Below are 25224 nucleotides of genomic sequence, written 5' to 3' on the forward strand. Positions count from 1 at the left end.
TATTAAATGGTTATTTAAATAGACCCGTGGTTATATTCAAAATTTACATTTCACATTGTAATGTGTTTTTTTTATTATGGTATAACATGTGTACTTTTCCTTAAAGAGTGATAGTAACTCTGAACTTAAATCTCACAGAGGGCAGAAACAAATTATTTTTATTTATTCTAGTCTATATATATACATAAAGGGTGCATATACATCTTGGCACTGTTTAAAAAAATATATGGCCACGTAGCTATTAATTGAAAACTTCATTTATAAATGCTTATATTTTTTAACTAGTATACACATATGATTGGTTTGATTTGTTTTGAAACATTTAAATCAACTGAGTTAAACATTACAATGCATTAAAATTAACTTTGCATCAATCAAGTGTTTACAAGCCTATTTTAATTAAATAATATTTGACTGCATGGAAAGTAATACAATGAAATAATTAATACAACATAAACAGGTTTATATTATATCTGAAACAAATAATATCTTATCAAACACGTGAAGGGATTGGTAAAGAGTTATGCCACCATCAGTCGGTCCTTTACCAACATCTTATAAATTTCCAATCAAGGGTGTTTTTATAGCAAAATAGTTAAGTATATTAATTGTTTATCTGTATATCTGTTAGAATAGAAAAAAGCAATGAGAGAATTGTAGTGAGAGGTTAAAGGAAAAGAAACATTGAAAGAAGAGGAGATTGAGAAGTAGGCTCCTGCTAATGATTTTGTTACTTTTCAACGCATTCGGAACTCCTCGGCCAATCAACCTCGGATGTATGCTGGTACATCAGTAGAATTAGTTCGTTTAATTATGTTATAAATTTAATGCAGTTATTTAGCTTATATTTGTTGATCTAAGTTTAAACTGATTGCCAGTGAAGTGTATTATTGCAATTATAATTTAGGTTACCAAGAGTTAAGTCATTAACATTAGCTGCAAAATTAATTTACTACGCGATCTACTTGCAGCGGACTTAAAAATACCAATTTCTGAGTATGTAAACCGTTCAAATACATCAGAGGTTGTTTTCGATAAAAATGACCGAGGAGTTCCGAATGACTTAAACGATGAGTATTTTTACGAAACATTAAACTTCTCTAATTGATATAACATTTTAAATCTTAAACTCCGTCAATGTTTATAAAAAACAACTACAGAATCAAGTTCAGTAGTCGAAAGTTTAAACATAAACCCCGTTAAATGGCACAGGGTTAACGCCAATATGGCACAGACCAAGAAAAAACACATTTAAAGGCAGAAACAATGAACAACAACACTACAGTCAACAAACAACACACTACATAGATAATATATCAAACCAGGGATATTTATCAAGTATTGTGAGGTATCGTCCTCTGAACGGTCTGTAAAATTTATATTAAATGAGGGTTTAAACTAGATTGTGTGCACATTTAAGACCGAAAATTAATCTAGCTGTGCTCACAGTGTGGAATTGTCTTGTGGTTCAAAAGAAATAAAATAACCGTTGCTATGTGAATAGTGTACAGCGGGGGATGAAATGTTCATCATTTTTTATTAAATCACACTGTGCACATATAGCGTTGAGTCTCCAACGTGATTGTAAAATAAGTCGCAATTTAAATCACCACAATTGTTTCTTAGTCGCGCATTATATACGGATAAGTGACGTTCGCCACTAAGATAAAAAGAAGGTTTCAGCGGTTTGTTTTGGATGTATTTTTTAATTTACGCTTGAAGCCCAAAAAAGTTGTCTCACATTAATATCAAGAGAATTCCATAATGATAACGACGACGACAACTGTTACAAGTTTTTCATTTTTTTCTCAAATTATAAGGATTAGAATCGTTTACAATTGTTGGAAAAATGATAAGTATGTACGTTAATCACCGTGAATATATTTGTATACTTATATTAACTTTGTATTTCTCTTCTGTCCGACAATGGATATCATCCGATTTCCGTAATTAGTCTAATTATTGATACTCAATTCGAGTCAAGTCAATATTTTAGTGCTAAATACAATTCCATAACACTGAACAAACAAGCATGGTGGTTAAATTAACAATAAATCAGCATATTCATAATACTATTATGGAGAAAAGTATGCCAACTAAATGGGTGGATACATCATCGTCAAAATTAAGCATATTTTTTATCAGTATTTTATCAACATGCAAGAGTTTTATCCCAGCCCTTTAAAAGCTTGATATAAAAGTTGCATTTTTAATGGCTTTAACATTTGGTAATTTACAAATTTGGACAAACATGAACAATGTGAACAATACTTTAGTGACACTCTTATTCAAAATCAATGCATACACATGTATAAAAAAATTATAAATTTTGACTGAGAAACCTTAAACTACTTACTGAATAATGCATTTATGGAAAATATAATAAGGAAGTGGTAATCATTTTCAACACAGTTCGTATTGCATTTAGTACATATTCTACGATTTAAAGAATTTGTCTTTGGTACGATATAAATATATATTCGATTAAGATTTTTACGCTGCAGTTTATGTTAAAGCATGCATAGAACCAATGACTTTTCTAGCAGCACTAATAATATTGTCTATATGGTGATACCAAGTACTATCAGCACTCAGTGTACCGCCTAGATGGTTGTGATGGGCACACAGTTCTAGTATTATCAAAAAGAAATGATGATTGCTGCTGGTTTTTAAGTGAGCAAATAAAAATTGACTTTAACTTCCGTTTACTTATAGCCTAGTTTAGGATGCAAGGGTATAAACTATAAACACTATCGTTTACGTGAATAAGAAAAAGAAGTGGACCAAGAACCGAACCTGGTTGGATTCCAGCTGTAAATTACGTAAACTTATAAAAGAAAGTACCTATAAAATCCGTTGAGACCTGTTTAGAAGATCATGATACAACCATCTTAATACGTATCCTGAAAGTCCTTATTATTGGTATTTGATTATGGGAGCACGATGTCAAACTCTGTCAAACGCTTTGGATATATCGCAAGCTGCAATACTGGTTGATTGTTTGTCTTTGATTGATTTACATATTTGGTAATATATATCTATTTACCGATAAACCGTCGAGTTACCAGGAATAAACCTGACTGCTGCTTGTAGCTGATGTTGGTTTGGGGCATATACGTATAGTATATTGTGTAAGTGATAACAATAATTCATTATGTTACCTTTCCACGATATTTGACTATGGTTGCAAACAGAAGTGCGGACACCCTTTTTTATAAAAAGGCCTTATATTTGCAAGTTTCCATCTTGTCGGATATATACTTTCTCGAATAGATGTATTTGAAATAATAGTCATTAACTGTTTAATGAGAATACTCGTTTTGCGGTGAATGAAATTTCATTGCATTTGTTGCTGTTTCGTTTTACAAGCATTCTAACTATTTTCCAATAAAGTCGCGGATTAGATAGATTCGTTTACCCTTTCAGTTTCTATAAAAAGAGTTATCTTGCATGTTTAGTCATATTTGATTATAAGTGTCCTATGGCCGAGTGTAAGAAAGATTTATCCCGAGCCTGTATTTTGCGAAAACGAGGTTTGACGAGTTTCAAAAGGCCGACCTGTGCGAAGGTTGGGATGAACCATCTTGCACGACCGGCCATGGTAGATGCATTTTATCCCACCCTAGTTAAACAAAATGATTTTTAAGTGTAGTTCAATAAGGATACTAAATATATGTGGGGAAGAAAACAATTTCATGCATGGCCAAATATTTGGATCTACTAAATATCTGGGGAGGAAGAAATTTTAGTTCCAACCTCTCTTAAATATGACCCAAATCACACGCATTTCCTGACAACATGTAGCTGTGGTTTTAGTTTGTCATGTTTGTAAGATAATTTTCTGATTTAAGAATTATACCCTTTGGCTTATCTAAACTACGAATTGTTGCATAGTGAATAGGTATACATTTCACAGCGATATCCATAAATGTGTTTTTGTGAAATGATTCGTTGACGTTTGTCAATCTAAAATCTGCCCCTTTTAAGCTGGTATAAAGCTTAAATATTTGTGAATAGTCATCTTGACCTGATAAGATATTAAATGAGATTTTGAGATAAGGGTTTGAATACACGATTTATATTCTCTTTTATCCAGATATTTGATATTAAAGCATCACAGACACATATATAATAGTACCTCTGCATAAACAATATGTTGGAAATGTTCATTTCTTGTAGAATTATTCTCGTTATCACAATATGTTTGCATATATGTAAAACATTCTTAATCACTTTGTACCTTTAATAACAACTTGTGACAAACTATTTATTGAATGTTGTTTGTATATAAGTGTTTTTCATCGATGTATGCTCAAATGTCTAAGGCTGGTTTATCCATTTGAAAGAAACTATGGAAACTATGTATCATGATAGTAAAAAACGTTGTGCCTTTAAACCGAAAATAAGCTACGTTTTAGCCTATTGTGCCCGTTCCTTCATGTTTGTGACGCGGCTCATGCACTGATAAAACTTGTCTTTATGTTCTGTTTAACAGTAAACAGGGTTTATTTAATAATACGAACACGGCTATCCTTGTTGATAAAGGTGGCGGTCGGGACAGTCAATCAAGTACGTTTGCCAAATACGTACAGTTTTCATCGAAACACTACACACCTACATATTTTGCAAGACGTTCGGAATTTTTGGAACGGGATTCGTCATTGTTGGCCTCAATGATAAGAAACAGTTGGCGGTCTGAGATTAGCACTATATAAGTACTACATCGACAAAACGAACTCAAATACATATTTAGGACTTAACTACACGTTGTAAGGAACTACTAAGTAAGTACGTTTTTGTGTAGCTTTCTTCGTTCTTTTTTGATTAGCATACTGTGTTTTGCTTTAAAGTCTGATTTCTTTTTCAAATGAAGGAATCCATTTTGTCTGAGACTCTCACATATAACTCACTACATACAGTGGTGTAGGAAGGAAATTGACATTGGGGCCACGGAAAGGGTGATATTTTGTTTTTCAATTTTAAGCATTGAAAGACTCGATTTCCAGTGAGTTCAGGTTTTATTGTCATGTTTTTATCTAAACACTTTTCGGTTAAAATAGTTGATAGATATAAAACTGTAGGAGAGTGCGGAGCGAATCTACCTGGGCTCCAAACGCTACCTCGTTGATGTCGCCCTTGTATACTTCCATGACATGCTGGATGTCGTCAGCTGCGGTAGGGTCCTCTACAAAGCTGAAGTGAGTCATGTAGACGTCTACATATAGCCGGAATCCTGGTTGATCGAACCGATCTTGGATGCAGTTAATCGACATGTCCAACGCCTCAAAGTACTGCTGGCGATAAAGGTCCTTTTGTGAATTCGGATACTCATCTTGGCATTTTATGTCCACGGGGTAGTGTTGGTTCGTTGACATCAACGTTATCGAGGTTGGTGTCAATTGATCCCCAGAACTGATCAAATGCGTCATCGGTGCGTAGTTTGCTTAATTGGGCAAGATCGTGACCTTCAGAAGCTGACACGTCTTTGTGTTGAAGAGCATTGCTTATGTTGTCGCTGTGCTTTAACAGTTCATACCCAAGTGTCACACCAAAGAGAAAGTCAAATGAGGTCATCTGACTCTTCTGACCAATAATGCGCGCTCTGGCCTCTTCTTCCACTTACCCGTCTTTAATAATCTGTTTTCGCGCCATTCACACGTCAATTAGCTAGAAAGCCACAGGTTTAATTATGACATGGTGACCTGTTTATTCAATATCGTGTCAGGCTGGTATTGATCTATATGCGCGTAGCTTTATTTGAAATATGATTATTAAGAAAATCGGTATCAAATATTAGCGGCCCCATTGCCGTTACTATCCAGAATATTGGGGCCACGGTCGCGGCCCTTGCAGCCTCAGCTCCTACGCGCCTGACATACTAAAACAACATTGATATTGACCCATGTAAAATTAACCTATTAGATATAAGTTGATGAACAAGTAATTTCTTAATTATGACTCGGCCACGAACTAACCAATTCAGCCTGTTTCAATCCGCCATATCTCCGACAAGCTGCACTTGTCAACACAGTGTACAACGCTGTTTCTATGTATCAATTTTGATAAATTTGTAAAAAGCAATAGCCATTAATAGTTAAGTAGTAGAGTCCGCTTCGGGTGTGAAAGATGTGAAGGTAACGATAGGCGTAGCATTATCCCTATCGGCTATTTGTTAATTGCTTATACTTAAACCATTTATTTTTCAGGTTTAAACCATAGATAATTCAGTACCGGAAATGGGGACACACCCAATCCTAATGCTGGCACTAGTGCTTGGGCCAATTCTACTGGCCAAACCAGCGATATCTGGGTATTTACTTTATCTATCAGAAAATATATTATGTACCAAAGACACTCAAAGGCAAACATGTGGTTATCATAAAAAAACACTTTCATTTCTTATGAACAAATTCAACAGGTCGTATTTTAACACTCAGCTTTAAATATAGTTCAAATTTTGTGCTACCAAGACAAATCAATCCGATGGTTTTAACATGACATGCAGCCGTAATTCAGTACGCACTAGGTAATTTAGTGAGGTGCAGCAGTTATACAGTACGTACTGGGTAGTGCAGTTGGCAATATAAGTATACCGCCGCCGGCATGCCAACGTTATACATAACGTACTAGATAATGTAGTAGGATGCAGCCGGTATACAGTACTTTCTAAGTAATGGCTGTAATGCATGGGGGTCAATATAGGTAAACATGATGTCGACGTTCAGCCGTTATACAGTACATACTAGGTAGTGCAGTGGGGTAATATAAGTATTTAGCTGTCGGCGTGCGGTCGTTTTACAGTTAACAAAGATACTGTTGCAAGACAACAAACATACATTTTACAAGTTTATCTTGACATTGCGAATATTATATTACAGTACACACTGGATAGTGCTGCCGGACAAAATTACGCCAAGTGTACCTCTGCCCATAACGTTCAACTTTTACAATACGTCAGAAGACGTGATGGTCAAAATGGACCTTCTTCAGGACGACCACCACAGTCTTGTATCTCTTACACATACGTTTGCTAACGGTAGGTTGATTTACGTGAATTTATATACTGGTAGACGAGTCTTTAACGATTAAATTCACGGAAGATTTCATTTTTTCAACTTTTGTAAATAAAAACAAGGTCGACCTATATGCAATAACGAAATTGCAAATTATATAATTACATGTACAGTTTTGGCTATTTTCCAATTATCACAATGTGAAAACCCTAGTTTTTATGTTTACTTGTAAACATTTAAATAAGTTGTCCAAATAGTGTGTTTAGTTCAATAAGAATAAATCACTTATTTGACCTTGAAAGAAAAAATACCCAATGTATAATGCAACTGCCGTTCGCATTTTCATATGGACGAGTTTACACGAATTGATCCATACGTATTATAAAATGGGGTTTCTTGCTCTTGTCTGGAAAATAACAATAAACTACATCAATAAATGATGTATCAATTAAACATTGAATATGGTAAATTAGGGTATTCTGGCTTAATCAAGGGTCAAGGCTTAATCTTAAACGAAGATCAGTGTCAATTTTGAAAGTATCTATGACATAAGTTAAAGCGTTTGCATATGCATTAAAATTATAGCGTTAAGTACATTCATAAGTGTTGATCACAACAGTATTTTAATCTGCCATGTTGTCTCAAATAGGGGATACAAGTTTAACTCATGCAAAATGACAGGTGGTCGTCACAGTTCTTATTGTGTCTCTCACACACACACACACACACCCGCACACACACACACACACACACCCGCACGCACGCACGCACGCACGCACACGCACACACACACATACACACACACGTGGGTCGAAATAATCAAACATTGTGCAGTGCAGTAGTCGTTAGTTGCCACAAATTCTGTATTAAAAAAGTTTTCCTTATAGCTCGCTTTAGCATTTAATTTCAAATTTTGAAACTATTTAAAGTATTGCTTAATTACATTTGCTTATTAAGGAAAACATCTTTTTATAAGGAAATACTGAGGAGCAGGGATAAAGGTGAATTATAATAATACAAAAAATAATTTCAGTATAAAAAGGATTGATACAAGTATCTAAATATGTTTTAATATACCTAGACCTTGATACTTTTTCCGAATTATAATTCATGTTACATTACATACTGAACGCCCGTCGTATATACTCATTTCCCTATATTTACACTAACAGAAACATCGATCAGCGGAAGATGTTTTATTTAATGCCTATACAGTATAGTATAACTTCTGAGATATCGAACCACGTCATTATTTCTTCATTTTCAGGAGAAGGCGGATTGCTTCAGATGCAGGTGCGTTATTTAATGCTTTGAGTCTGAAAAAGAAAACTAAAAACTATTGCATTTTTTTCGCTTGACATTGGCAGTGAAAATCAATCATTTTATTATACATATTTGTTTTATTATGTTTAACAATGCTAGATAGAAATGATAAAATAATATAATATTATGATATGTTTGAATATTAAAAAAATGAAGATTTTCTGAATATTCAGACGTTAACGAATAGCGGCCCTGTCTTGTGAACGAATTACTTATGCTATTTATATACTGTTGGTTTGCTCTTGAATTAGGAGGATAACTTGTTTCGAATTTGCTCGTACAACTATGTTCTGAATTTTAATGCTACATCATGGTCTGATATTTTGTCGTTGATAAGAGTTCCAAATAGTGTCATATATTGTACGTAAATTTGTAGATAGCGATAACGTACAAAAACTGAAACGAAACATCACAGGCAGTTTTGAAATACTGATTATCACTTTATCAACTAAAGTGTCTGCACTCTCTTATATTTAGAAAAATGTAAATATCGGTGTGTTTTTGTTTGTTCTGCAAAAGCATTAATATGATTTGTCTTATGTCAGTAACGTTTTAAACCATATGCAGTCTATAGAAAAATGGCTTCTAGGTTTGCCAATAAAGTTCTCATTGTATGTTTGACTTGAACAAAATTAAATGAATTGGTATGGCTGGGCGATTTTTTTCTAAATAGGGATTTATAAGTGAAATGTTTGCGTGTACTGCTGCAACATTGGATCAATTTATTTTACTGTTGTTTACGTCGCAGGTAGAATCAGCGATACCATTTAATATTATAAAGATGTTTGAAAGGGATAGGATTCTATCATTTATATTTGAAAAAAAAAACAGAAAAAAAACAATGAAGAATTAATCCTTACAGACTATTAAAACATATATATTAACTTTACTTTTAAAACCTAATCTTTATTATTAATTTAAAAAGGAGAACGAAGCCTTTGTCGATTAACTTTAAAGTCAGTCAATATACAATTAGGATTGAATTTCTTATAATTGAAATTAAGTTAGTACAATAAAATCGTTTATGTTATCAAACTATTTCAAGTTAAGATATAGTGTGCACCAAATATATATGTTAAATATCATTTCAGGTACCTGCGGACATAGGACAACCCAATATCACGAGATTCACGCTACTCGTACATGGACTGAGCGGGGTCTATTTCCAGCAACACGCTCGACTAAATTACGACTCTGGCACGGTCCCAAAACGTTTCGCAGTCCATATTCAGTTAGACAAAGCGGTTTACAAACCAGGACAGACAAGTAATGATTTTCCCTTGACAAAATGACTGTTTTGAAAATTTACTCATTGACAAAATTTGTACTTTGGTTCATTTTAAAACGCATTTAATTGTTCCCGTTGTTCCCGTTGACCAAATGAGTGTGTGTCTGCCTTTGACCAAATAAGTATTTAGAAACAATTAAGTTCTCGCTCTTGACCAAATTAGTGTTTTGTTGCCCTTAAACATATTACAGTTTCGAAACATTAGAGATACTACCTTTGACCAAATTAGAACTTCTTAATAATAATAATACTACTACTAACAATAATAACTTATTATAAGAAGGTAACACATTAAGACATAGACATCATATTATAAACAAACATAACACACGACTTATTAACAATGTGGCCTTCTGAAAGAACATACACACGCACACATACATAAATGCTTAGAATGAAAACGTAAGCATAAATGTATGTTATTTCAAAAGGGTACGTATTAAAATGTTATACGAAAACATAAAGAAACATGAATATAATACATTAATTATAACATCAATGCCGAACAATACATCAATTTGTACCTAAAGGTTAACAAATCGTATCATTAAAATTTATTAACTGAGTAAGTAGTACAGTCACACATGTATTTAACACCTTACTCGAGATATATATAATGTAAAAACAATAGTTATGGAATTATGCCTACAATTCTTACAACGGTTTTGCAATTGATGATGTAAAAAGAACTTCTTGCAGCAGGCTTTAAATGTCTTTTCCGTTTCCGATTTACGTAGTCGTTCTGGTAAAGAGTTCCAAACTGTCCCACTGTAGCATGCAAACGAGTGTTTCTTGTATTGAGTTTTATGTTGAATGTGGGTAATGTCTTGTCGCGTAGAAGATCGTAACCCATATCTTGTATTGTTTGATAACTTTATAATGTCTCTTATATAACTCGGTGTAAGATTGTTAATATATTTATATACCATAACAGCCGTTTGATATTTGCAACGGTATTCAAATTGACAACATGGAAGGCCATCTACTTCGTCTTGTTGGCCTTCCATGTTGTCAATTTGAATACCGTTGCAAATATCAAACGGCTGTTATGGTTCTTACAACGGTTTTGCAATTGATGATGTAAAAAGAACTTCTTGCAGCAGGCTTTAAATGTCTTTTCCGTTTCCGATTTACGTAGTCGTTCTGGTAAAGAGTTCCAAACAGTCCCACTGTAGCATGCAAACGAGTGTTTCTTGTATTGAGTTTTATGTCGAATGTGGGCAATGTCTTGTCGCGTAGAAGATCGTTATCCATATCTTGTATTGTTTGATAACTTTATAATGTCTCTTATATAACTCGGTGTAAGATTGTTAATTTATTTTTATACCATAACAGCCGTTTGATATTTGCAACGGTATTCAAATTGAAGCCATTCTAATTGTTTAAATAATTCATGCGATGGCGTTCTAATAGGCTTAAAGAAAATAATTTTAGCAGCTCTTTTTTGAAGCATGGTTATTCGTTTCACACTACAACAGTAGTCAAACATAAGGAAGTATATACGATTTATAAAACAATTGTCTCATTTGATCCGTTAAAAAGTAATTTAGTCTTTTTAAAAGAGCTATCTTTGCAGTTACTTTCTTGCTGACAAAGTCAACTTGCAGATTACATGACAATGATGAATCAATAACAATTCCAAGCAATTTCTTTTAAGTTACATTGTCAATAAGTACTTTGTCTACGAATAATTTGAGTGCACATGCATTTCTTAACTTTGCATTTGAACCAAGCAACATGCATTTCTTTTTCAATGGATGTATTACCATGTTGTTTATTTTGCACCACTCCGATATTATATCTAAATTTATTTGCAACGTACGTTCAATTTCCTGCGTATTTGAAGAACGGAATTATCACTAAAATTGTATAATTTTAATTCATGCAAAATAATTTGGTGATCTACTAGATCAAAAGCCTTTCGTCAAGGAAGAGAGCACCTAAATAGTTTCCATTGTCAATTCCATCAATCCAATCATCAATTATTCTTATCAACGCTGTGTGACAAGAATGATTTTCTCGAAACCCAGATTGAAATTCATGTATGATATTCGTATTTTTAAAAAATGTTTTCTTGACAACATAGATGCTACACTTAATCGAACAGGTTTTTGTAGTTCTTCACATAAGTATTGTGAACAATTCATATGTTGCCCTTGACCGAATAACAGTTTCGGAACAATGCACATGCTACCCTTGAACAAATTAGGGTTTCGGAACAAAACGGTTTCTACACTTGATGAAAGTAGTGTACTTGTGCTGTACGCCAATAAGAGTCTCGGAACGATACAGATGTTGCCCTTGACCAAAATAGGATTTCTGTACAATATAAATACATGCACTTGACCAACATGAATGGCATTATACAGGTGCTCTTGACCAAATGAGCTCTTGGACATATTTTCAAATGTTTCCCTTGACCAAAGTCAACAACAATTTAGTTGTTGCACTGGACGAATTGTAGCTTTTGAGCACTTGCAATTTTATCCGCAAATATCTTTGCTTACTATTATTCATGCCTCTCTAAGACATCGTTCACATGTTTGTCTTGTGGACCAGTGCAGGAAATTTCCCGATCGCGAAACAAGGAATTTCAAATTCAGTGTTGCCCGATTGGGGAATAAACACTCAGTCCAGTGGCTACATTCGAAACTCCTCGGCCATTTTTATCGGAAACAACCGCGGATGTATATGGACGGTTTACAGTGTCAGAAATCGGTACTGTTAAAATCCGCTGGAAGTAGATCGCGTAGTAATTTAATTAAGCAGTTAAACGTAATGACTTTACTCTTGGGAATCTTAATTATGTTTGCAACAATACACTTCACTGGCAACTAAGATCAACAAATACAAGCTAAAACACTACATTTAATTAATGATATAATTCAAAATTTTACGAACTATTTCTACTGATGTATTGGCATACATCCGAGGTTGTTTTCGATAAAAATGGCCGAGGAGCTCCGAATGCAGTGACTATGGTATAATGATGATTAGTTTAGCTGACAATCTGAAACCAAGGTTGTGTACCAGAGAGATAAATCTAAACTCATACCGCCCATTACGTTATTTGTACGGTATGTGTCTCTCTTTCAGTGTCTGTTTTACCTTATTCTTGTGCATTTATTGGCATCTGGGCTTGTACTTTTAGCTTTAATTGTATAGTTTAATAGATGTCCTATTATGTTCATTTCATTGCTATTCATTTTTTCAAACTGGTATTTGAACTAAACTCATATGTCAATAAGCGTGTTTTAATCATTTTAATCATAAACTGATGTGTATCCTAGCTATTTCATGTAACTATGGTACTTAAAAATATACATGTTTTACACTTTTTAAATAAGTTATATTTATTTGAAAAATGGTTTGGCATTTTAGTTAATTTCCGGACATTCGGAGTCTACTCTGACATGACTGTTTTCAACGGACGCTTCAATGTCGACATTTATGTAAGTTTGATTATAATTCTCTCCCCAGATTAACCCATAAATAATATTTTTGTACAAGTCACTATTCAAATTGCCAAATAAAACCCCGTTCGCCATTCATATGTCATTCTGACCATGAAGTATGAGGCTGTCAATATTAAGACAATATCGAAAACAAATCAATCCTATCCGCATATAATAGATGGTATGATGAATCATAAATACGCAATATAAGGACACACTATGGATTCTCTAGCCGTCATTGTATACGTTATTGATGTTATTCCAAGCCTTCGACATAACATCAAACACTCTTGCAAAGTATGTAATTTGGTGCGACATTACAATGACGAGCTATAACCTATTATCGGATTAACATATTCAATGTTCAACTTGTCTGTAAGAGATATGTTTCTGGACATTTTCATTTTTGAAAAGCAGGATTGAATATTAACAAGGAATCATAATCGAGTCAGATTCATAGTACAACTCTAGTTGTATTAACAATTGAGCCAAATTTAGGAATAGTATAATTACACAGTTCATGAATCTTATCCTGAACTTAAACCATTGTACTCTCCTTTCAGGATCCTAAGGGCAACCATATGAAAAAGCTGGCAAACGTCACTTCCGGCACATATGGGGTGCTCGAGGATTTCATGCTCATGGATGAAGAGCCCGTTCTAGGCACATGGCTGGTAGAATCACGTGCTTTAAGGCATCGGTACGACGGCGTCGAGTATTTTGAGAAGGTAAATTTAGATTTTGAACATATATTGATGATTATGTACTATTTAATATTTTTACTTATTATTTATGTTTATGAATTACATAACTTTAAGATATATTTATTATCAATTGTATTTAGTAACAAAATAATTTTAACTTAGCAAAACTATCATTGAATGGAAGCACCTCAAAATTCTGAACGTTATTTAGAAATTGATGTAATTCGTATTTAATACATTATCATACTGTGCATAAATTTGAATCTAGGTTATATGTTTTATTTCAGTCAAATTCAAAGATATTTCAAGTAGACAAATATGGTAAGAACATGTTGAATAGCTTTGATAAACAATTTCCTTTAACAGATAAGAAAAATAGATGAGCAATATTCCTCTGAAAAGGCTTTCGATATATGAATAACATTTTCCAATAACTAAACCGTCTTTTCTCTACTCGATGTTTTCCTACAGTCCGTGTGCTTATTGAAACACTTTAACACCAGAAAATCCTGTCTGAATGGGAAAACCCTTTTATTAATACGATGAAGGCTACAGGGACAAGCCCAGTAGTCGAAAATCAGAAATAACTCCTGCTTAGGGGCCCAAATAAAAGCACAAGTATAAATCCAATGAGAGAGTAAAGATCTCAGTAGCCAGCAACCAAGGTCTAGCCCAAAATGAACAGCGTTTAACCTCAGTAGCAAACAACCAAAGGTCTAGCGTCAAGAGAACATCCGTTAATCAGTAGCAAACAACCAAAGGTCTAGCGTCAAGAGAACATCCGTTAATCAGTAGCAAACAACCAAAGGTCTAGCGTAAAAAGAACATCCGTTAATCAGTAGCCAACAAACAAGTGTCTAGCGTTAGACCTTCGTGTGCTGCCTACTGAGGTTAAATGGTGTTCTCTTTACGCTAGACATCATTAAAATCAGAAGCCCACAAACTACGATTTTGCGCCGTGAATAGACCCATTGCTCTCAGTAGGCTACAGCTCTAGGTCTAGTGCGACGAGGATACCATTCTATATGAGACCAAGGTTAAGTCCCACGAGAACTTCATTTAAGAATACAAAATAGAAAGTTGCCATAGATAAGTTCAAAGACTATAAATGTTATATACCTGTTTATCCATGTAAACATTTGCAAAAGAACAAGTACCTCAGTCTTATTAAAAGTTTGTTTCCTCGGTTTTCGCATTTAATTATAAAAAATCATTGATTAAGTTAGTCCTGATTGATTGTAATAGAAATTCTTATTCCGAATAAGATTCTCGCTTAAACTAAACAAGGGAATACAAACGTCATGGAAAGGAAATATTTCGGATGAACAAACAGTTCTTTTAAAGAAATGAAAAAATACAACATCGATTTTGATGCAAAGAGTCGGTTAGAAAAAAATCGTCCATATATATATTTAAATATCTTTCCGAGCAGAACATGAAATACTCATGGAACAAGTCAAGTACAGGCTCCATTGCTTTAAACGTTGATTTGCCGCTGATAAAAATCGTTTGCCAAACTATTGGCAGATGGTAATTAGTATGAATGTACCAAAAGAATGGCTTAATGCGACGCATGTCACATAATAATTTTATTTGAGCAAAGGTATAGTAATGAATCTTTAACCAAAGTAACGGTAGAGATAATAGTTGGTCTTCTTGCACAGCATATGTTTAAAAATAAACCGATTCACTAGATTAATATAAATAACAGCTGGCTGCTGATTTACCTAATAAATGTACAGCATATTTGGACAAGATATAGTTTCGACCAAAACACTTTGTTTTCCTGTGTTCTATGATCTAATTTCAAACCAAAAAGGAGTGTATTATGAAAAACTGGAACAAATATAACCCTGTCTGGTATGTAAGTCAATGATGTGACCTAGTTGACGCTTTTGTTTTTCAGTGCTACCGAAATTCGACGTGAATGTCAACTTGCCGTCCTATGTTGTTACCACTGATAAGGAAATGCAAGGGTCTATCACAGCAAAGTAGGAAACCAGTTTACTTATGGTTTAGAGATTACAAATAGCGCTATATTAGACCTCCAAGTGCTTTCCTTCCTAAGCGACGAACTGATAAACATGTGTTGTATAGCTGTTGTATAGCTGTCAAGCACAACTTAAGCAATAATAAAATGAAAACTGAAAAGCAGCTCAAACTCGATATATTCTGTTTAGATACACATACGGGAAACCTGTCATCGGAACAGCAAATGTAACAGCCGACATTAACTACAATGGGGCACCTTGGAAGTACCAGGGCGATGAAGTCATGGTCAAAATATCGCTCGATGTAAGATCTTACTGTGTTCTAGCTGGTCTTTTTTATCTCGGGATATTTTTAAGCCATGTCGTCGTCGTCGTAAGCAGCTTCGGTGTCGTCCTCGTTGTTTTTGATCAAAACACGTTCATATTGGCTACTTGGAAACGGTTTAGGTTTGTACATAAAGCTAGGGGCACATATTCAAGTATCAAACCACATTGCTATAATTAAAGCATATCCATATCTATGTCCCTTTTTCAACTTGGAAGTATTATGAGTATTATGCACATATCGTTGCTATGTTTTACAAACCTTTTTCATTAGATTTAATTTATTTGCAACAACAATTGGTTTAGTGCCACACGTAACAATACGTTAACTAAATATTGCATTTAAATATGAATTCACTAGTCTTAATATCCTGAGGGCGGTACAAGTAGCTAAGCTATATATGATCATTACTATTTCTAGCTTAACGGTAATGCTAAATTCACGATTCCCTTCGACCAACTCCTGAACGAAGTTGACCCCTATTCATACCAACCACTGGTAGAGAAACTGGCCGGCTATCAACTCATCATAAGAGTGAAGGTCACTGAGAGTCTAAACAATGTCACAAGGGAAGCTACGGGATCGGTGAGTGGATATCGTGTGATTTTGTAAAGCAATCGCAACTGATCGGTCGGCAATTTCCAGAAATGTCAAAATAAACTTTACAAAGGACCATGTCTTATTGGTACATATATTTAGTTATTACTTTCAACCATTTTCCCTGGAAACCATGTCCTATGCTGGATAATTGAAGAACGTATGAACTGATTCTAAATTCATATGAAAAACTACAGAAACAAGCTCAGTATCCAAAAGCTCAAACAAAAAGCCCGTTTCGTGGCACAGGGTGAATGCCAAAGTAATATATCGCGAAAAAACACATCAAAAACAAGAACAACAACAAGAAACTCCACAAACAACACAGTGCATAAATATATACTATATAAAAGATAGGTGTGTTCATCAAGGATTGTTAGGTACCACCTTGGAATGGTCAGTAAAATGTAAATTTACTGGTTGGTTTAAAACAGTTTGCGTGCACAGCCTCGCTCTTGTCCAGAATAAAGTTAAAACCTAAAAGGTAAATCTTATCAAAGTATGCATTAACTTGAGGAAACTTAATAACACAACCCCAAGTGAACCCCAAGTACTTCAATGATTAGGGATCCCAAGGCTTATTGAATATATTACATTGTAATAGAAACCATGTTGTGGTATACACCATACTTTGCATTATGTAAATCAATAATGTAAAGCTGATGGTTCCATATATTATGTACATAGATAAATATCCAGAAGGTTATACAATATGGACCCCGGATATGAACAATTTGTATAATTTGTTGGTCGCAATCTTAATTACAGATGGCAAAACAATATCGAGTCGTATGTAACAAACACACAATTATCCAAGGTTGTATTGTAGTGGTAACAGTGGATGCCGGCAATGTAGCTTTTAATAACATTACAGTTGCAAAATGTTAAAGTTTAAAAAACATATTTATATTAGGTTCTCTTCTACAAAGAACCCTTCACAGTGTCGTTCGCTCGTGATAGCAGTCCAACCTTCTTCAAACCTGGCCTACCTTACGTTGGACACGTACGTATGAAAGAAAAAAAACTTTGTTCACTTTGTTTTATTTGTGAAATTAGTCTTAAAATAATTGATATGTATTTCCAAAAAATGCAGGTGCGATGGAAACATTTCAGTTTTTTGCACATATTTCGGCTATTTTTCTATACAGGTAGAGAAAGCAATATATTCTAATAATGCAGAAGAAGTATGTGACGTCAATGTCATGCATTTCAGACATTCTAGCTGAAATGTTGCTGTTTAAACAGTATGCATATTTTAACAAGTTTCGAGTGTACAGTTAAGTTGTGGTAAACGTTTGTCTGAAACTTCATTTTGATAGAAACTATTCACTTTTTGGACCTTACAGATCAAGTTAACACAAGCTGACGGTCGTCCAGTCATATCTAACGCAACGGATGTTTTGTTACGGAGTTACGTAAAATTTTACGACAAAAGCCACGGAAAGTACCGAGCGCACACTCTACCGGACAAGCATTTCGCTCCATCACCAACCGGGATTATCGAGTTTATGGTTGATCCTCCAGAAAACGCCACCTCTCTCCATCTTCAAGTTCGTTAAATCAGTATTATTTAATGTATTTTCTTCGCCAAAATGTAAAAGCGTAAACGGCTTTTTACAGATCTTAAAATTGAACTAGTTCATATACTGAAAAATTCTAATCTTAAACGAGAAGTGCGAGGTTTCTTAAACGCAGAAACTTCGTCTTGTGTACCAAATGGAAAAGTTAATTCATTGCACAGGGTTGTCTGAATTGTAACGCATGTGACAATCAAAATTATCATTATGTCATGCAGTTTTGTTAACACGATTTTAATTTTCTCTTATACTTTATTTCTAAATATTTGAAGCTTGAACGTTGGTTTATGTTTGTTGACAATGCAATTGGGTTTATAACTGCATAACTATTTTAATAAGCTGCATATTAACATTAAATGATTGTCTTATTATGTTTAAGTCGAGATGCTTTTACTATCGATATTTTCTTTGGTATGTTTAGGTCGAGAAGACAGCTTACATAAGGATATCAATTCTTAGGTGTACCCAAGTAAATATTAACACTAGTTATTAAATGACTAATATAAAAAATGAACGCATATCAACATTATGATTTGTTGTGCTTAGGTTGAGTACAAAGGACTCACCGACACGTACGACATGACAAAGCCGTCCTGGTTGATTGAAAATGGAAACCTTCAGCTGTCTCAAGTCAATTCATCAATGGTAGGAATAGTATCATTTCTTCTGATTGTTTTCATATTCACATGAAACCCCGCTCAGTGAAATTTTCAACAGAAGTTTCACCCAAATTGCTCAAATATATCAACTGACTTGATTTTTATATAACCGGTATATTGCTGCAATAAAATCAAAATTAAAAGTATGAATGTTTCAAAATGAAACAATATCAATATCAAACTTGAAAAGTATGTATATTCTATTTGACCTATAATGACAGCCATTTATAAATGATCCAACGATAATTGACAAAAATGAACTACAAAATATAACATCGCTTGTAGCGATGCCTGTCGGAATCAATGAGTAACTGATCTTCTATATGTAAGGAGCATGCTTGCGATCGATCGGTTTGTTGAATTATATATTAAGGATTGATTACAATACTGATGACTGATACTTATTTGTAAATTAATAATCCATTTTTTCAGATCGGGGAAGTCGTTGATTTTCAGTTACTCGGTGCGGTGCCACTTGGAAAGGTTTTCTACTATGTAAGGCTTTCGTTCGTTTCATATTTTAACCAATATACCAGAAAGATTATTCCTAATATTATGTTAAGTAAAGTCATAAATTTTGTTCCAATCCGAAGCGTCTCCACATATTGCGCGGTATGTAAAAGGAAATACACAATAGAAGGTTATTACACGTTCAAAGAAAAACTGGAATTATCTGTAAGCGAGCGCGTCCATAACATTCTCACAGAAGGTCTAGATGAACGGGATGCCCTCTGAAAGGCCCAGTGATATGACTAAAAAAAATATCTTGTTTCAGGTGATAACAAACGACCACGTTACCCTATCAGGAGCACTAGACTCGGTTTCCAAGACAGAGCATATCCACTTTCAAGTTCGGGACGATATGAAACCATACAGCAAACTAATCGTGTATTACTTCACCACGGATTCCTGGAATGCGGATTCCATTCATTTTGTTGCAAAGACATCCGCTGATGTCTTCCAAAACAAGGTAAAACGCACAAGGCCAAAGCCATAATGCTGGATTAATTCTACAATAGTATCATTTTTGTCAAAGGGACTCTCTTACATATTTCATTCTTGTTTCTTCAAAATGAGTTCAAGTTGAGTAATTTTATTTATAACTATGTACAAAAAATATCTAACAGATGTAAAAAGGTATAAAACAAATTGCAAACCTTTACCCAATCACCCTTCAAAATATATTACTACGGCTTTTCAATGAAATCGAATATATTCTGTCAAATTTGCGAACAAAATATCTTTTATTTGAACTTCTAGCGACGATTTACCATTAATACAAGTAGTTTAAAAACTTTTAGCATGAACTCTTTGTTTTGACTTCTTACCCTATATAAAATAAGTGAGCCATTAGATACTATTACAAATGGAAGCTAAAACTTCTTAACCATGTGTAAATCTGATCGAGTTAATGACATGTCAACCAGTTCTATATAATTCGTATCTACCTTTAGATTACACAAATATCTAATCATGAATGAATTGGAGTGTCTTTATTTTTCATATTTTTATTAAGTAGAAAGGATGTTCGTAATAATCATGATAAGTATATTATTAATGATAATACATGCACTTGACTTATTTCAGATATCAATGTCGTTTGACAAAACTCAAGCCGAACCAGCTGAGAATGTTTCTCTCCAAATTTCCACTGATGCTGACTCTCTAGTAAACATTCTTGCCGTAGACCAGAGTGTTTTATTGTTGGCTACTGGAAATGACATCACCCAATTTGATGTATGTGTAACCGCAATATCATACGTAGTGATTTTCCTTTACGAGCAGATAACCACCATTTACGACAATCTCTTTCAGCTTAATAAGCCTTTTTTTGAAAATTGTTTTTTTTTTAAAGTCTTTACGCAAAATGTCAGTAAAGCTCATTTAGATAACGTCGTGTTATAATGTAAAAAAGTTTTTTTTTAACTTTTGGAGTGACGTCACGTGATTTCGAGTATCACGGCATGTATTACTTGTGGCGGTGATTGCTTTATAGCTAAGGGATATAACTGCCGTGGCTGGTTTGGTGTAACCGTTGTTCTTATATTTACTACTGTTTGCAAATAAACTAAGCACTGACAACTTGCCAATCATTTAATTAAGGGGCAGTGAAAATGCCTATATGCTACGAATAGAAAGTAAAATTGTACCGCACTGAAAACAATGTAAGCCTGCAGACAAATGAATGAGGGATCAGTTTGAACAAAAACCAAACGCAGAATATTTGAAAATCAACTTTCTCTTAGAGCAGTTTTTGGAAACTGTCAATATGCAAAATGTATTTTCACCACCTCTGCATGTATTGCACTCAATACTAATTAAAGTATTTGAACTTCGTTTATTTTTTCGTTTTCACATTACTAAAACAAAATCGTATGTTAATTTGCTATTCCAAAAACGGACTATTTTACAGGTAATAACATCTCTACGTCCGAACGACAGGCCTTCCCAGAATGCCGCCTCTATGCACGACCCAAAACAGATCATGCAGGTATGTATACAATATTTCCTTATTATTTAATTTCAATTTGTCAGCAACCGAAATTGCATATTGACACTTTTTTCTTAACTGATTTGCCATTTAATAAGCAATATCAAATCATGCTGTCGGTTGATTGTTGGTTCTGTTAAACATTAGTATAGTCATAAGTTTACCTTTTATTTACAGACCTCGGGTATACAGGTTCTCTCTGATGTAACAAGTTTTTCCTGGGCAGCGCCTCACTATAAACGACAAGTGGACTGTTTCCCCGGAGGTATACATCGTACAAAATTTAACACTTTTGCAAAGTCGAAAATAAGGTACTTAACTTTACAAACGAGTCAAAACAAGATTTGATCGGTGTTACTTATCGGAGTGCATGGTATTAATAACAAACCTATTTAATCAATGAAGTCAATGGTGTATTGCCCAAACAGTAACACACATGGCATGTTAAATAACACCCCTTCCTTCGGACATTTTGACACAACTGAGTACAGGTATGACAAAATAATTAGCGGCATTGGCAGTGTCGCATGCTCCGCTGCTCTAAATCTAATTCACAAACAAAGCGATATTATTAATTTCATGTTGAAGGTAGTTTGTATAGTGAATAATGTTTTTCGGCCTCTTCTTCGTGCCTGGCGTCAAATGGTCAAGTATGTTCAGAAATTAATGCATTTCTCATTGGATCTTAACCAATAGTTGATACAGTTTTTATTGACCTAATATCGCAACATAGTTAGACAAGGACCATATCAGATTATTTATACCGCAGAAATAGGCAGTGACTATTGTTTCAAAATTGACGGATTTCACCAAAATACGATCGCACTTGAGGCAGGCACCATATTCAACTCGCAAACTTTCAGTGAATATATTTCGTCCCGCCGAAGGGTCCATCATTTGTAATGTTATTATTTATCAATTGCATTGATCATCATATTAGGTCAATGGAAGATGTACATTTGATAAAGCTTAAAATAAACGGCTTCCATTTTTAGTATGCACCAGGGCTGCCAACGTTCCCTTACCGTAGTCATTATTTCATATTATGATAGAGCAGTTAAATGAAATATGTTTTTATATGTCTTTGAAGCTGCACTCCAACAGCTATACCGTTTATTTAACTTTTTTATTTTTTGTCTTGGAAAGAGCAAATTTTTTGCCGAAGTATCTGCAAACTAATGATAAAAGATTGCTGACAAAAGGTCAGAGCGCAGATTTTAATATTTCCGTTCGAAAATTAATGTTTTATAGCTTAAACCGTTTAAGAAAAATGCATAACACATCAATTTTTAAACTTGAAAATAAAAATCTGCGATCTATTTTTTTATGTCAGCAGTCTTATAGAATTGGTTTTCATGCATTTTTGCAAAAGGTAGCTCGTTCAAAGTAAAAAAAAATCAAAACGTTCAAAGAGTGCACTTTAATTATTAATAAAAAAGATAAAATAATAAGTTGTATATCTTTGGAAGGAGTGCCCGCATATGCACATCATTAAATAAATGGTACTTTTTGCACACAACATGCATCCATTTTGATAACAGCGGTTTTTTACGATGTCTCGAAAGTGTTCCTATGACGCCATAAGTTACAAGTATATATTTTTCCCAAACAGTGTAACTATGTATTAAAACAGTTGGAATTATTATAAAATGTGTCAATGTTAATTTATCATTCGGGTGTTCCATTGTCAACTTTGGGGAAATCCGCTGAAGCGAAAGTGCCTCTAGAGTTAAGGTAAACAGGTAAAATATGGTTAAACAGTTCTCAGGACTTTGTCTTTCAACAGATCAACTTACTTCCTACATATATGTTAGGATAATTCTTGCCCTTGAAGATGATGTTTTTGTATTAATTGTATGATTTTTACATTTTGGTCCTTTTTAAGGGTTTTGTTGGTCATTAAAAGTTACATTGAGATAAGAAGGAGCTAAAAATTGTTTTGCTATTTAAAGTTATTATAGACATCCGATTGGTTAGCTTCCAGCGGATAACGATGCAGATTTTTTTCTCTTTCAAATGCACTTTCGAAATAATGATTTTTTAAATATCTTTTGGTCCTTTTTGAACATTTATGTAGAATTTGTAGAAAATCGATGCCCAAAAATTGTGTATTCAACTGTTCGATAATTGTTTAATGGCCCACCCCGCGGCGTATTCACAGCAAGATAGAAATAATCCATCGGCAATGTTATGACACTGGGTATGACATGTGCAACGAAGTTGGTCATTTATAGAAATAAAATTATTCCATAATTGTTTCGGAGTTTTTTCTTTTTATCATTATTATATAATTGAAATTATATATGATACTCGATTATTCATTTACAACAGTAGTTAAGATATGTCATATATTGTTTTTATGTAAAAAAAGAGTAATATATTTAGCAAAAAATATTCCCATTTTTAATCGCAATCACTATTACAGACAGTTAAAACGTAACACTTTTCTTATAAAATATTAATGTTTCAAGATTCAGTGTCAATTTTGGAAATACATATGGGCTATGAAACATAATAAATAAGGGTATTCAAAGATAATAATTTACATATCTACATCGAGTCAACATGTTCATTAGTAATGCTTAAGTTCTAATTCCTAATGGTAAACATTTTTGTCTACCATCTTGCACTCAACCAAACATGTTTATAAATTTAGCGTAAATATAAATATTTTGATTAGGCAAGAAATGTGTTACATGGAAATTTGTCAGCATATTTTAGTAACGAGTGCACTAGGTTTTCATAACGTGTCCGTGAAAAGGATATTAAATCAACATGTTGTTATGGAATAAAAGGGTATACCTATCTTATTGTCAATACAACATTGATGACATTTTAACTTGTATCGTTAAAGACCGGTACTAAATGATAGCAACTGCAGTTAATATTTCATTTAAGCTGTTTCTCTCCGAAATTTCATACCCAATTTTGTGTTACACTGCTATTAGAAAAAAATACCAAACTGTTAAAATAAAGGTGTGGAAATGGCCCCAATTAAATGTCTTGATAAACGATCAATTATAGACTTCAACAAAAAGACACAGAATACAATATGTAAAAGAAGTAAGTTTATCAGAGATGAATTGATATTTCAGTACTTTTTTAACTAACGTTTCCCCTATAGAACAGCTCTACCTAAGTATGGCTAAATCTAAAATCGTCCAAAACTGAAATTTTCTATCGCAACTATATTAAAAGGACGGGTCAACTTTATTACCCTCATAAATTCTGTATTTCTTATATGCCTTAATCTTACACTGCGTCCAGTAGATAAATAAGTGCTAAACAAGCGTATCTTTACTCTACTATTACACTGAGAGGAGAATTCGATAGAGACCGTCGTTACGCTGATAAGCTCCAAAGTTGGCAATGTTTAAAGACGCACATTGGATACCAGGCATGCTCCATGTTCCAGGTCCAATGCCTGGAAGTACATATATACCGGGAAGGTTTCCAACGTATGTGCCAGGTGTTGTTCCAACTCCAGCTCCAGGCATGACATATGCTCCCAATGTTATTCCGCCAGGTAATTTACGGCATTTCAGATATCTTACATATCGTTTGTTTATTATAAGGTGGTACATATCCAAGTATGATCACCACAACCGTTCCTTGGATGTATTCAAGTACGGCATTTGCAATGACCACCACACCTGCATCCTATCCTCATGGAGCAGGAACAGGTACAGTTTCTCTACGGCACTCTTCTGTAAGTTTGTATGATGACATTTCAGGTTGCTACGATGCAAAAAGGGTGTGAGAGACCAACAATTTAAAGTTGCATTATTTCTGTTTTTCATT

General features: G+C 34.0%; 1 protein-coding gene across 3 annotated transcripts in view; it reads left to right on the forward strand.

The window, feature by feature from the left end:
- Positions 1-4703: 4703 nt before the first annotated feature.
- LOC128231406 (CD109 antigen-like) overlaps positions 4704-25224 on the forward strand; it is a 32855-nt gene continuing 12334 nt past the window's right edge. The window contains exons 1-20 of one of the 3 annotated variants that reach the window (XM_052944239.1): positions 4704-4784; positions 6207-6310; positions 6879-7036; positions 8281-8306; positions 9428-9602; positions 13006-13076; positions 13643-13807; positions 14071-14104; positions 15690-15774; positions 15964-16078; positions 16520-16684; positions 17610-17699; positions 18043-18246; positions 18820-18918; positions 19365-19427; positions 19708-19902; positions 20520-20669; positions 21346-21423; positions 21601-21688; positions 24839-24949. In XM_052944239.1, the coding sequence (XP_052800199.1) occupies positions 6237-6310; positions 6879-7036; positions 8281-8306; positions 9428-9602; positions 13006-13076; positions 13643-13807; positions 14071-14104; positions 15690-15774; positions 15964-16078; positions 16520-16684; positions 17610-17699; positions 18043-18246; positions 18820-18918; positions 19365-19427; positions 19708-19902; positions 20520-20669; positions 21346-21423; positions 21601-21688; positions 24839-24949 (2146 nt within the window). In that variant the 5' untranslated portion in view covers positions 4704-4784; positions 6207-6236. Of the gene's footprint in view, positions 4785-4939; positions 4959-6206; positions 6311-6878; positions 7037-8280; positions 8307-9427; positions 9603-13005; positions 13077-13642; positions 13808-14070; positions 14105-15689; positions 15775-15963; positions 16079-16519; positions 16685-17609; positions 17700-18042; positions 18247-18819; positions 18919-19364; positions 19428-19707; positions 19903-20519; positions 20670-21345; positions 21424-21600; positions 21689-24838; positions 24950-24998; positions 25107-25224 lie in introns of those variants that run through there. The other 2 variants (XM_052944417.1, XM_052944325.1) reach the window with 2 other exon arrangements.

This window comes from Mya arenaria, chromosome 1, assembly GCF_026914265.1.
Source record: "Mya arenaria isolate MELC-2E11 chromosome 1, ASM2691426v1".
Taxonomy (NCBI): domain Eukaryota; kingdom Metazoa; phylum Mollusca; class Bivalvia; order Myida; family Myidae; genus Mya; species Mya arenaria.